The 14,900-nt window shown below is 42.1% G+C and overlaps 3 protein-coding genes across 3 annotated transcripts in view; 1 reads left to right on the top strand and 2 right to left on the bottom strand.

The window, feature by feature from the left end:
* Positions 1-39: 39 nt before the first annotated feature.
* On the top strand, positions 40-9,383 carry LOC134196328 (protein ECT2-like). Its single transcript, XM_062665429.1, has 25 exons — positions 40-179; positions 266-345; positions 483-619; positions 2,028-2,073; positions 2,621-2,710; positions 2,766-2,873; positions 2,930-3,003; positions 3,069-3,196; positions 3,251-3,360; positions 3,424-3,486; positions 3,541-3,739; positions 3,800-3,969; positions 4,027-4,146; positions 4,388-4,456; positions 4,521-4,631; positions 5,110-5,206; positions 5,280-5,361; positions 5,430-5,508; positions 5,568-5,687; positions 5,930-6,056; positions 6,113-6,282; positions 6,657-6,763; positions 6,838-6,915; positions 8,235-8,289; positions 9,160-9,383. Exons 1-25 carry the CDS (start codon positions 68-70, stop codon positions 9,244-9,246), a joined length of 2,619 nt encoding a protein of 872 aa, XP_062521413.1. The 5' UTR covers positions 40-67; the 3' UTR covers positions 9,247-9,383.
* An 81-nt stretch (positions 9,384-9,464) lies between these two features.
* Positions 9,465-11,518, bottom strand: LOC134196579 (transcriptional coactivator YAP1-like). Its single transcript, XM_062665750.1, has 3 exons — positions 11,173-11,518; positions 10,840-11,068; positions 9,465-10,667 (listed from the first exon to the last, which is right to left on the bottom strand). Exons 1-3 carry the CDS (start codon positions 11,435-11,437, stop codon positions 9,731-9,733), a joined length of 1,431 nt encoding a protein of 476 aa, XP_062521734.1. The 5' UTR covers positions 11,438-11,518; the 3' UTR covers positions 9,465-9,730.
* A 1,424-nt stretch (positions 11,519-12,942) lies between these two features.
* LOC134196656 (propionyl-CoA carboxylase beta chain, mitochondrial-like) overlaps positions 12,943-14,900 on the bottom strand; it is a 9,477-nt gene continuing 7,519 nt past the window's right edge. The window contains exon 19 of the mRNA XM_062665863.1: positions 12,943-13,486. Coding sequence (XP_062521847.1) covers positions 13,365-13,486 — 122 coding nt within the window. The 3' untranslated portion in view covers positions 12,943-13,364. The remainder of the gene's footprint in view (positions 13,487-14,900) is intronic.

Below are 14,900 nucleotides of genomic sequence, written 5' to 3'. Positions count from 1 at the left end.
GACGAATATGCCTACGCATGCGTACAGTTTACAATTGTAGCGCGCGCTTGTTCAAATTACTTGAACTATGGAGTTGGATTCGGAGGAGCGACAGGGCTCTAAGAAGTCTAACAAACGTTACGTGCGTGTGATATTTGACAAGGAAGATGAACTTAAGAAGAGGGAAGACGGCGTGACGAGTTAGCAGTTATCTTATTTATCTTTAGCTAGAGTTTGTTTTGCCAGAGCCAGCCACAGCCGTATCTTGTGTCTTCCATTGAACTAGATACTTGCAGCTCGATAGACATGATTTGTCTCGTCGGTCAACGGCTCAACGAAAACGGCAGACTGCTGGATGCGATTGCAGTAAGACGCGTTCGCACGTGACTTCCGTCGTAGGATATCCTAGCATGTTGTGTCTTTGTGCTACAGTACAGTACACGTACTAAAAGTCTAGACTCTAAACGTAGTTTTATTTCTGTGGCCTTGTTTTGTTTGTTTAGAGTCTAGGCATTACAGTTTGCCACTCGGATGATGGGCAAGTGTTTGAGGAAGAGATGCCTGAAGAGTGCAGTTTGGCATTTGTTTTTGACGACTTCAGCGGTTCTGTATTTGATAGTCTGTGGGAGTCAAAAAGAAGGTAATTACAACTTCCTGCCAAAACTCTGTATTTGCTGCAACTATGCATCATTGTGTACAAATCAGGTTTTCAATTACTTGCTAAAATCTTGCACAGCAAAGATACAGTAATACAGTACACGTATCAGGAGTAAATTTTCTTGTTTCAAGAACAGGAAGTACCGCAAATGTCCAAAAAGAGCTCATCCAATTAACAGCCCTGTAGTGTAGCTTGACCCTTTGGCTCTGATAGTTTACTGTCTTGATAAATTATCAGCTTTTAAGAGTGTACAATCAGTCTAGAGTGCTGCATCTTTGCTGTGCTTAATTTGCCAGGTATGGTTTGGATGAATGTATAATCATGCATGGGATAACAATCCCAGACTGATCATTCTGAATAATGCAGGATAGATTTTTTAGTTGCATAATTACTAAATAAACTTTGATGTGGAACTTGTCAAGCCTACAATAAACATTTTTTCCAATTGAATTGGAACATTTGACTTGCACAAACATCCTTTAGGTCATGTGACTTGACAACTAACTAAACCTGTATGCCACTTGACTGTGACATCAGACGTCATATTTCAATTTATTATTATATTATTTTTATTATTATCAAGGTGGAAATAGAAGGAAGACTATAGAAGTAAGTGTTTTGATATGTTGTAGGACACTTAATTCTAGTGTAAGTTGTAGTTAAAGGAAACGTATACCCCGTTTACACAAGCGCTTGTAAGCAGACCAGCCCATGCTGGCTCGGTTTCCACGTTATGTGTAAACGTGGGCTGAGTCGTGCTGAGCCGTGCCAGCTCAGCTCGATATTTCTAGCTGGGCCAGGCCGTACTGGCTCGGGTCAAGCACAACGTGTACAAGCATAGCGTGCTGGAAAACGAGCTGCACATGCTTATTTGGTACAAATGGCGTTGAGCGAGACGGAGGCTCTGTGTCTTATCCGATTGTGGAGTGACCAAGATGTGCAAGAAAAAATCTTTTGAACTCCGTTGCTGCAACAGTCACCTGGAGATAGACCTACGTCTTCTACGAATAGTACGACGTCTTGTATATGTCCTACACCTTTCTTGATATGACTGTTGTAAAGCCATAGAGAAGAAAACGCGAGCAGCTTGGCTTCTGTTCATTGCAAACGTGAGCTATGTCAATCTCAAGTAACGCACATTAATGGCAGGCCCATTGAAAAGCATTGGCTTGCCTACAGTGTGTGTGTGTGTGTGTGTGTGTGTGTGTGTGTGTGTGTGTGTGCACGTGCACGCTAATTTTTGTATATATAATGAGCTGATTATACATCTGGGTTACACAATTATTTTATAGCAACACACTGGTCATTTGTTCACCAGTTTATCTTGACTGTTTTATTAAAAATTAAATTATAATTGATGCGTTGCTTATTTATTTTTCTCTTTGTATAGGATTCTGGGACCACCCTACATCATTTTGTGTGCTGAGAAGAAATTGGTGAGTGTCTAGTATGCATGTAAACTACAACTACATAGTAGTATATACAGTATAGTAGGTCCTATTTCATTATACATGTAAATGATATCATATTTGTACGTTTGAAAATTGAACCAGGACTTTGTTGTCTAGTTTAGAGCCTTTCTTGTGTTTAGTATTAGTCTTAGCTGTGCAAGTAGGCTTGAGTGTCCAGCCAGTTGTCTCCCCCAGCAGGAGAAGACCTTGTGGAATCGGGTTAATTAACTGCTATGTGACCAAACATCTTTTCAGAGATTGTATTGTAATCAGTGAGGAAGTTGATGATAGAATATTCAATAACACGAACACTGACCAATCTTTACATTACAGACAAGTAGGCAACTGCTTTTAGCCTTTAGCTTATAGTTATAACAGTTCGGTTGCATTATATCTCTCATCTTTTATTATTTAATTTGAATTATAACTTAGTACTGTTTTATTTGATGATGGTGATTGTTGTTGTTGTTGTTGTTGGTGTGTGTGTGTGTGTGTGTGTGTGTTGTGGCTAAAATTATAATTGTAATTGCAGCCCTTGCCTTCTGTGACGAGGCCTGCTTACTGTCAAGTCATGCGTGATTTAAACATCTGCTTCACTGGATTCAAGTCTCGCGACGAATTGGTCTGTTACATTATCACACTAGTACTGATTGCTAAATAACATTTTTCTTTGCTAGAGTGCATTGTGCTGGCTCGTTCACTCAATGGGTGGGAGTGTAAAAAGAGACTTCAATTCAAAAGTAACCCAACTTGTAGCAAAAAATGTATCGGGACCAAAATACAGAGTACACTGTGGAAATCTTTTTGTGAAGCTTTTTGTTGTTTATTTTTATGTCTTTAGGTTGCGGTTGCTCTTGGACTGCCTATAATGACAGGTGAGTGGATTCACAAATGTTGGGAAAGGAGAGACGATATGTAAGTTTTTCTTTTTGTGTATGTCATTGGTTGTCATGGATACAAGTCATGGCTGATGTGCACAGATCATTTACTGCAACAGACGAAGAGATGGAATGTTATAAACAAGTCCCATTCTACAAGTGTTGTCTATGCTTTCATGACTTCGATGATGTGGAACGGCAACATATGGAGGAAATTGCGGCTTCCAATGGTTTGTTATTGAGTTCTTCATATTGGATTGTATAATAGTAGATTGATCTTTTAGGTGCCATTTGTGTGTCAGAAAATCATGAGGCATGTACTCATGTCATAGTGGCTAGTGACTCCTCAACCGTGTCAATGTACTCACCACGTGTTCGAGTTGTTAAACAGGAGGTTTCGTTGTTATGTTATGGTTTGCAGTCGCATTCATTGCTCATACTGACAACTTGTGTTTAGTGGTTTTGGGAAAGTGTTGCTTTAGCCGCGTGCGCTGATGAGTCGCTTTACTTGCTCAGCAAGGTTCTTTGCAATTTAGTAATAATGGTTTGCAGTTTCTTAGATGTGAATGTGTAGGAACAGAGTGAGCCGGCTTATGGTGTGAAACAGCGGCTGAAGAGTCATCATCCCGGATCGGGTGAGCTAAAAGGCTCTCGCAAACGGAGAACGGCCGATTTTATGACCAGTGACAGAGATAACTCAGAGTTGAACTACACAAGTGATGTGCTTAACTCACTGTTGGATGCATCCGTTGGATCGGCCGCCTCACCAGCTAGTAAGTATTTCATTAATTTGTTAGACTTTGTATTTAATTGATTATATTGATCACTTGTAGAACGTGTGAAGGATGAAAAGCTGTCAAGCAGTGAAGGCAAGAGTAGCATTCAACAGGATGAGACAGTGATGACTAAGGAAGGAAAGCAAGAGAACGCTAGAAAATTGATTGCAACCGAGTTACTGCAGACTGAGAGAAATTATGTAACTATTTTGGACGTGATTATTACAGTAAGTTTAGTGCAGTTTCGGATATCTATTTGTCAGTATATGACGATTGTCCTGCAGGTTTTTAAAGAACCGCTGGAAAAGTCGGCCAGTCGAAATGCAGCCATTCTGCCAGCGGAAGAAATCAGAGCGATTTTTTCCAGCTTTCCTGACATCATGAAAATTCACGCATGTCTAATGGTTTGTAACTAGTTTGTGGTATGTCTGTCAGCGTTTGTCCTTTAAATACTGCAGACAAGGACGGGTGGGTGACCATAATTAGGTAATGTTTTTCATTGTTACCCAACATTTATCACACACTGGCTTGCACATTTCGCACACTCGAACATGACTGCAGAGTTCATGCACTTTTATGTGACAAAAGCTACACTTGTGTGCTTTTTTGTGGCAAGCAGTACATTGTCGTGTATTCCTTTATTAGGAGTCTCTCACTCAAGAAATAGAAACGTGGTCTTCTCAAACTGACATCGGAAAGGTCATTCTCAATCATGTATGTAACACTCATTGAGCAATCATTACTTTATTGGTAACGTGCTGCTATCTTTGGCTGTAAGACCGATGATTTGGTAAGGATCTATCCACGATTTGTAAATTTCTTTGAAATGACAAAGGAGAAAATCCATCAATGTGAACGTCTTTATCCACGATTTCATGCATTTTTGAAGGTAAGATCACACCAATTCGTTTCTAGATAACGTGAACTTTAGAATGTACATGTTTTATAAAGCAGACACCACACACACACACACACACACACACACACACACACACACACACACACACACACACACACACACATACACACACACACCACACAGGGAGGGAGGGAGGGAGGGAGGGAGAGCAAAGTAGAGTAGAGTAGAGTGCAGGAAACAAACGAATGCAAACATTGAAACAGCAAAACAACACAATATGTATTATTGATGTTTTGATATGATATAAAGGCTTTTCTGAGAGACCTTACGTGGCTGAGTCATCACTGTTATTCCAATATTTGCGTACTGGCTGCTACTCTTATTTCAACACTGACTGACTGACTTTCATGTATATCAAAGTCGTATTATTTCAAATTGTGGAAGCATATTGTTAAGATCGAAGTAGTCAACAGCAAGGTAATAATTTGATTTCATTCTTGTTTTGTAGTGGAACATTGCCAAGCCACAGTGTAATCGTCAGACGCTTCCTGAACTCATGATTACTCCCATTCAACGGATACCTCGCCTCGTCTTATTACTGCAAGGTTTGTAGCAACCAAGTTTTGAATAGTGGTCGTCTCTGTGGTTCAGTCATGTAAATACAAATTATTTCTACAGAAATGCTGAAACACACTCCTGATGGCCATCAGCAGAAAGAAAGTCTAGAAAATGCAGTAAGACAACTGAAGACAGTTGTGAGGTGAACATCTTAATTAAACAATTGAGCACGTTGTACGAGTGAATGATTATGATTATGTGTTCTGTTAGTCACATCAATGAAGACAAACGGAGAATGGAAGGGCAGATTATGTTATTTGACATACTGAGAGACGTCGACGGTTGTCCGGTTGGTATTGCATATGACCTAGCTGTTTTGTGCTGTTGGCACGTTTTGACTCGGTTTAGGCAAACTTGCTGTCTGCTCAGCGAAGTCTCGTTTTCAGACTGGATTTGTTTGAAATCACCGATAACTTGAGTCACAGAGGAGAACCGGTTACCATGTTTTTGTTGTCCGACAGCATTGAGGTTTGATGATGTTTCTGCTTATTTATATATTTAATTAATTAAATACATTGTAGTTACTAACACTACATGTAAATGCGCGCGCATGTGTGTGTGTGTGTGTGTGTGTGTGTGTGTGTGTGTGTGTGTGTGTGTGTGTGTGTGTGTGTAGAATATGTTAAATGAATGATATGCTGATGGTGTGTACCATCTAGTCGTTAGCTCAGCTGCTTGTCTTTGTGTACAAGCTGTGTGCCGTATTCTAGATAGCTAAACGAAGAGCCAGTTGGATGCCAAGCCCAAAGAAGTCTTCCAACCACAAAGCCTATCGACACGTCGAATTCTTTTTGCTGTCACATATAAAGGCTATATTTGATATCAATGATTCTACAGGTTGTGACATTTTAGTATGTACCACTTTGAATTAGAGGCATAACGTTTGGCTGCAGGTTCGTCTCAAATGTTTGGTTTTATGATTGGGTCGTCGACAGAACTGATTGAGAAGGTGATGATTTTTCGTATTCCATCTCCTACTTCAGAGTCTGAAACCACTATGACCAAAGACCACATCTTGACAAGCATACGAGAATGCATAGCAAGAACAACATGCAATGTACAGGTATGACACACACACACACACACACACACACACACACACACACACACACACACACACACACACACACACACACACACACACACACACACACACACACACACATGTGCACGCACACATAATTGTTATCTTGTACTTTTAATTAGCAAACTGTTGTGAAAATAACATTATTAAAATGATGAACAGTTGTTATCACTTTGATAAGCAATAAACTTTTCCACAATTGTTTCTAATAAAATGACTCAATAGAACGTCGTCGTCATTTCTCTTTCTCACTCACAGCACTGATTGTTTAGAATTAATTTGTTATCATTTTGTTCAGACTTGGTGCCGTGTACTGGTCAACTGGTATCGAGTAATTCCTGTTTGCTTTCTAGAATGAATTAGTGGTTCAATCCGTCAGTGGTGAGCAACTTTCAAGCTTGCTGCCTCGCGTATCTCACACAAAATCGGAACATCACGGAACATTAACTAGAGCATTGAGGTTTGTAACAGCTCGTAGTGTTCCTTCTGTAGCTATCAAGATGTAAGTAGTAATAACAAGTCGTGCTTTGCCAGAGGAGCAAAACACAAAGCAAAGAAAGTGCAACGGGCCTTTTCACATCATGTCACCAAGTCACCAAAGTTAATGGAAAGGTTAGATTATTATTGGTTTGTTATTGTTTGGACAAATAATGACATTGTGTCTTCCAATAATTGCCAAAACATTTGAATATTCAGGCGACGTGTACTTATGGGGGTTCAGGGTGTGTGTGTGTTTGTGCAAATAAATTGACGCATTTCAGTGGGAGGTATTTCGTACCTTGTAAACGACCAATCTCGGGTGGATCCAGAGGTGCCTAGCTAATTATGCCGGGGACTTGTAGTCTAGATATTTTCAAGCAATGTATAATATACATTATAATATAGACATTCTATGGTTTGTTATTAGAGCTTAATTAAGCTATCTCATTCTATTAAATAACAATTATATTACTCTGATATCCAACCACCTGGCTTTTGTTCTATAATCATCACCATCAACACTTGAATCTTTGAAGTCATCTTCAACTTGCAATAGAAGGTCTGGGAGCAGCACCTTCTGAGGCTTTTGTTTGGCATTGTAATCTAGCTCTGCTGCCAGGAGGCACGTGCCCCATCCTGGATCCGCCTGTTGCAATCTGCATGCAATATTTATAAGTATTTTACTAGCTGTATACAGAAGCTAGATTGATGTAAGCAGATTTAGACTCCGTGACTCCTTGGTGTGTAATGTGCAGCATATAAATCAGTATTACATTTACAACTGTATACTATGCATATTTGCAATTTCTTCCGATTGACCCGTTAATTAATACATAGATTATTAGAACAGACCATATTGAACTGACTGGGAGGTCCACAAGAGCACTGAAGAACTGACCCATACAATGCCCCAGGTATGCTCCAGATACTGCTATCACATTTGAATTGTCATAAGAGGGCTAGATCATGGCACTTCTCTGTAGGCATTGTTATTGCTGTCATTTAGATCATTTGTAAGAGACCAAGGGTGCCAAATCTTTGACCCCAACCAATTTCATACCTGTTGTTATTGGATAATATACTGGAACTGAAATGACTTTTGAAGATCCACTCAATCGAATGTAATTTATTTATTAGCTTCCTCCTCATTCCACATGTGCACATGCCATTGCATTGCTACTTGCTGGCACTTCCTGCTCTGCTTTCCATACAAAAATTATGTGAACTCTTTAATCACAAGGAAGGTGTAGTGAAAATGGTTTTCTTTCCTGGTTTGTGACCGTGTTTTGCAAGGACCTTGCACACATCAATTTTGATATGAATATTTATCCAGAAACCACTTACATTTGTATGAGGTGTGTGTGTGTGTGTGTGTGTGTGTGTGTGTGTGTGTGTGAACACTGTTGTAATTCTGTCTGTTGCAAATTTTCATATCTGTGTGGTTCTTTCAGTGCAACTTCGTTAGAAAATGTGTCAGCCAGCACTTCAAGAGCTGAAGGCACAGAGGTAAGTGTCATGTGTAATGAACACTTGTCTCTGACATGCAGTGCTTACAAAAATGTACATTGATATTTTAATACTATTATATTGACAGCTGGTTATTAGGTTACGACCTAAGCCAACATTGTGTGTAGTGCTAATTTCATTCTATGAATGGGTTGAGTGTGGGCCCTACATATGTAGTTTGTGGTCATCCCATAGAAAATGGCTGTCTAGCACAGGAGTTTTGAGTCTTTAGATACCAATTTTAAGTAATGATACTATGGGCGGTGTAGTTAATCCTGCACTAGATTGACAATACTGAGGCCTTTGTGTAGTCAAGTACACATACCTTAGTACAGAACAAAACGCATTAGCAATGGAAGGTGCAAAAGTGAAGAATGGGCCCTTGGGTTGCATACATGCCTATAGTAAATTAGGTCTCATAATTAATTAAATTATCTCTCTGGTTTTCTCTCACACTCTTGATCAATTCTGTGGGAAGAACTGGCACATCAGCTGGTTGTACATACATGCCTACAGGCCATGTGGTTAATCCTACACCACAACTGAGACCTTTTTTTTTGTAGTCAAGTACTGTACACATAATACAGAACAAAATTGCTAATTTATGGTTGTCTACCACACACCAAGTGAATCTAGCTTGAGTAGAAATGTTTGAGATTTGCCAAGTCTGAGCCCCACATTGTTTACTGACATAATGAGAGTATTTTCATGTATAACCACTTGATTCTAGGGTATGACAGGCACCTATATTTGTACTCTTAGAATCCATGTAATGGACATAACAATTGAATTTAATTAATTAACATTGGTAGCATGTGACGTTCATACGTGTACATACCCATCCATTCTCTTCACTCTTTCTTGTTGTAGTTGACATGCAGTCATAGTACACCCAAGAAGGTGATCAAACTCAAGTCAACCCAGTCATTGGGACGATCAGCAGGCTCTCTTGTCTGACAGGGGTTAAGGGGAAAGGATGTACATGAATTTATAGACTACAGTAATCTCGCAAAGTATGTACTTAGGTGGGTGGGGGTGGGGTTGTCAGCATAAATCAAATGTATCTGTGTCGACTACTTTTAGAAGTGTACACCACACACACACACACACACACACACACACACACACACACACACACACACACACACACACACACACACACACACACAGGAATTTCCAATCACCACAAACCAGACCTGACTTTGAACCTTCACCTACGACAGCATGTCCAGTGTAATGAAAGAACTAATAAAAGTTAGCTACATATATAAACCATCTAAAACGGAAGAAAACCACATCTAAAAACGAAGCAACAGACTCCCATCTCAGACAAGGAGTTCAGTGAGAAATCTCGTAGTTATTGTGTGGTTGTCCATGTATCAGCAGGAGACAAGATCAGCCAGCGATTCAGTGTCGTTTCTCGAAATACCGAAAGCTGTGGCTATGAGAAGTTATCAGTAACAAAAAGAGGATTTTCGGCCGCATGAGATAGTAGGGTTCGAACTTCCGACAAGAAGTCGACTTGGTCACCATCATCGGTATCCATAGCATGTGATGTCGAAAGACCCATGTTCGGTACCTCGTCCACACTCGTGCCCTCCATCGAATCCAATAAATCAGGCGGCATTCCAGTTGCTGCATGAACATGCGCATTGCCGTACTGCAAGCCCGGTGCCGTTACAGTTGGCGCCAATCCGGGACTTACGTTGGGCATCCCCGCCATCATCATACCCTCGTCGCTCGTCACCGACCCCTCGCCCATTCCCAACTCACCAAACGAATCCAACAGACCGGAATCGCCGTGAACCGATGGATGCGAGAGAAACGTATTGTTGGCGTGTGCACCGGTCGGCATCGTTTCCATGGCATAGTCGGAGGAATTCTCCCGGCTGTGGTAAGTCAATCCAGATCCGGTCACCGATGCGACTGACGACATCATCGGGTCTCTCTGCTGCACGACGGGCACCGTCAACTCATCGCAAATTTGCTTTAACTTTAGCTCCTTCTGAAGCAAAAACTGATGCTGACGCAGCAACACCTCGCGCTCTCGCTGTAGACGCAGCATCTCGCGCTCCTGCTGCAGTCGCTGGATGCGCAGCTTCTGCGAACGCTGAAGACTCTGCGAGCGCGTGTGATGATTCTGCTGACCAACTGGCATACCCTGATGCAGCGAATGCGGCGGCTGGAGGCTCGACGACGCCGTCTGCGTACTCGTCGCCGTCGGCTTCGTCCACGTCGTCGTCCGCTCGCGATGATTGATGAAATACGGTACTCCCTCGTCCGTGTGCGCTCGCTGCCATCCATCAGGCAAGACCTCGTCCTCCTTGCGCAGATGCTGCAGTCGCGGATCTTCCCACGTCGTCTTCTTATTTACATGACTAAAAACAAACAGAACACACTCAAACCAAAGCGTCTACGACATTTGTCCAACACACGAACGATGACTCAACGTATATTCACAGATTTAATTTTTTTTACACCGTGTCTCGCAACGCCCCGTTTTACCACGTCGAGGCAATCGACCGACGTGTAAAACGACGCGGCACTTACTCGACGAAGTACTTTTGGCTTTCGTTTGTCAGTGCGATGGCCCATCCGGGTGGTAGGGGACCATAGCCGTCGTCTTCAGTCAGTATCCGATGACCTGGCAGTTGGAGGGTCCGCCCAGCACTTCCTGCACTTCCCTGGATTTCGAACGACGACTGCTGTCGATGAGATGCGCCTGAAAAGCTGGCGGGGAGCGACTGAGAGCGCGTGTGGCTGGCAGTCTGCGCCACAGCTACACACACACATACACACACAACACAATGTGTCAAACACCCCGTCACTTGTTATTAACAACAAACCGTCGGGTCAACGGTTTTGTACACGACGTATACGCACTTTGTGATGCCGTACTCGACGGCGCGTAGCTTGAATCGGTCGAGTTCTCGCGGCTGTGCTGGCTGCTCGACGACGAGGCGCCTCCCGTACGATTCGCTGCCTGCTGCGAGAAAAAGCCGTCGGGGATGTTGCGACGTCGCAGAGGAAGGCCCTTCGGTGCGGTCGGATTGACGAGGTGGTCGAAGAGCGCGTCGAGGTAGGAGTCGGAGTCGGCTCGTACGTGAACGAACGCTTTGCTCACATCCTGTCCTCTCTGAGCCGCCATAGCGGAGCGCGGATCGGGAGTCGGTGCCTACCGCGCGCGCACTGACACTGACTCCACCTCCGAGTGGCAGGATGCATACATTGTATGGTGTGTGTGTGTGCGTATCTAGGCATGCACACTTTGCCGATTTCAACGACGTAATTGTGTTGTGTTTTTCGAAGAAGGGTCGCGTGGGCGCTCGGCTGTGTTGATGTAGATACTTGTGTGTGTGTGTGCGACTTCCGACGTTTCGGGAGTGAATTTATGCATCCGGCCGCGGGTGGTGTCGACTGTGTGATGGTGTGTGGGATGGGCAACGTGATGTGCCTGTCTGTTGTAAACCGACGTGATGATTGCGTCACCGGGCTGTGAGGGACGGCGTCTGCGCATGACGCCTTTCCTCTAGACAAAGTGTTGATAAGCATAATGTATACGATTTGTCAAAGTAGATAAAATGTAGGGAATATTGTGAGTTGTGATACCATCATGGATCTAAAGGACTCTCTTGTTGCAGCAGATGTCACGTGGTGGGGTGAGTCGTGTGCGCACACGCGCCGTGGGATTGGTGCTAACATGCAAGTGGCATGTGGTGAGTTTGCGTGTGTGATGTACACGTGCGCGCGCATGCGTGTACGATATCCTCTGTTCCGAAACGACATTTGTAATATGATGTTAGCACTCATTACGCCTCCGTACCACCCGTTACTGTTAATTTACAGGCACTAAAAATCTAGGCACCTAGAATTAGTGATTAGACTTTAATTCATAGGAGAAATGCACTGCCTAGGTAGACAGACTTGAGCATCCTGGTCACTGCCGTTACATGTAGGACAGCATTTTGATTCACATTTTGTCCACTTTGGTAAGACCCTAATTCAGCTATGATTAATTAATTAATAAGCGTAGAGTGACATCCCAGGCCAGTGGAAAAGACCGGAGATTTGGAAGGAAATGAAGACACTACACCATCTGGCAATTTGGACAGTTTCTTTCAGACAGGACCGGGACAATGACAACCAGGGATAACACAACCTACTCAGAGCTCAGCCTGACCTGCTACGTATGGAGCACCAAGTTAGGTGCATGATTGTGTTACAAGGTCCACATGAAGGAAAACAGTAGGGATTGAACTTTTACTTGATCAGACCTTCTGCGTGAATTAGGTTGGTGAGTTGTGCTGGCAACGTCTAGAGTAATTATTATTGCACTTTACCATAGATGTATGCACTTATGTTAAAGTATCGACTACCCAAATACCTCACTTCCAGTCATTTAGTACAGTGTACCATATAAATAGGACAGGAGCTTGCACTATTTGTATGCCTTGGAGTAATTTAGTGAGGCAACAAGGTCTGTGCAATTAGCAAAATGCCATTTTACCATCTTGATTTTGTTTAAACTTGGCAGCCAAATGTGCCGTTGAGACTTCAATTTATATAGTCAATGTGACATTGCCATGGCTGTACATGTGAACACGCATAACAAATTGAGGTTACGCCAAGATGTTTGCAGAAATGACAAATACATAAACGCACTACTGATCAGTTTTCATGTAAAGCATAAAAGATGGATGACTGAAAAAATCTGAACCAGTTACCAATAGACTTGTGTTGTGCATGATCCAGATACGGCTGACTACTGGTAAAGCTGTTGCGAACCATAAACATGAGTCACACCTGTGCCCATCTGACTACTCATTAGAGCAATTCCCACCAAAATATTTACAAATCAGAGTGGCACTCATCTGAGAAAAAAGCTTATATGTTTACTGATCCACATGAACACTGCCACGCAACATCAACCACATCATGTAGTCTGGATCATCCTTGTTTATATCTGTCTGCAATGATATTTTCTTGTATAATGTGCTGAAAATCCATGAGCACTAAAGTTTCCAGAATGACATTAGTTAGGAGACTAAACTATAGCAGGCTGAGTTATGCCTCAACTACAATGGGATATTAGCATGCTTCTTCCATGGGTTGCTTTGACGTTTTGTAGCAAGAGTATCAAGATCTTCACAAACACGCTTTCTAGTTGTACTTGGCAAAATTATATCATCAACATAACCTAAAAAGGTAAACACTTTTAAGTATTAACCAGTGTGTAAATAACAAAGAAATCAATACTTTACATCAATATTTATTTCCATTCTCAACAGGCACACCCACAACAATCAAAACATGCCAATAATTTTTAGCATCCTTGGTAACATTTCTTCTGAAATATTTGTAAAGCATTTGCCATCTGTTCTTTCCGTTTCATGAACAACACTCAATCCATCCACCCTAGAGATACAGCAACCTCTCATGGCTGCTACTCTGTTAAGGAAACCTTCCAAAGGGAATTAGAATGTCACACAGAAACTCGATTGTGTAAGCACCATAATCACTGACAAACTCCAATGTCAGTAAGCCTTCATCCATGACTTTGGTCAAATCTCTACCATTTTCGAATTCACACCTTTGAAAGTGCTACTTGGTGCTTGTCCTTCTAGGAATGATCTGGTTTAACTCCCTTATGTGGTTAAACCACATGTTGACCACAAGTGATGGATCTCTTTCAGTTCCCTCTAGTAGGCCTTGTCACACCCTGTTCATCTTGTTACTGGGATTCTTTCATTTGAATGGGCCTGGAAAGAATCTTTCATCCCAATGGGATTTTGATGTTTTTCGTCTTCGACTGAGACGTTGAACTTCCTGAATGGAATAGATAGACATTTTGCTCACTTTTACACAGTCTGCAAAGACTAGTCATTTTCACAAATGACTTCATCACGGAAAAACCCAAGACAATTCATTCGCCTTGGTAAAATTTCGATGTTAGGTGTCATCTGCTAACCCTAAGAATTGTCTGCGCTGTTATGGAAATGAAAGCTCTTGGGAGTCAGAAAAGCAAATCAAAGTTTGTCAGCCCTGTCAACCAGACTACTGCTGACCACAATTGAACATCTAGATCTCTATTGGCTGTGTCCACAGTCTGAAGTTCTTACAGTGTCAGCTGCATTAAATGTTACTTAGTCAATGATTTCCTTCCATTATCACCTAAAAGGTGTCAAATGCAAAATCCCTAAAGGTGGAACCATACATATGTACTCTCAAGCAAGCACTAGGGGCACGTTTCCACTAGTGCCTAAACCGGTTTAACAAGTGGTTTAAGCTAAACTGGTTTAAGAATTCACTTGTTTCCACCTGCACTAAACCAGTTCTATTTTAAACCTAAACCGCTTTCCTAAACCCGCTTTCCTAAACCCACTTCCCTAAACCCACTTCCCTAAACCCACTTCCCTAAACCCACTTCCCTAAACCCACTTCCCTAAACCCACTTCAAAGTAGGTTTAGCAAAGTGGTTTAGGTTTAACTGTCACGTGACAGTAGCACGCTTGTTTTGATGGCTCCCTACAATGTCGTTTTGATGATATTGACTATTTTGCTGGGACAGGATTGCCCTAAAAGATGTAAGGGTCGTTAACAAGGGAAAAGAA

The sequence above is a fragment of the Corticium candelabrum genome, chromosome 21, assembly GCF_963422355.1.
Source record: "Corticium candelabrum chromosome 21, ooCorCand1.1, whole genome shotgun sequence".
Lineage (NCBI taxonomy): Eukaryota > Metazoa > Porifera > Homoscleromorpha > Homosclerophorida > Plakinidae > Corticium > Corticium candelabrum.
This window is presented reverse-complemented; position numbering and strand designations above follow the sequence as displayed.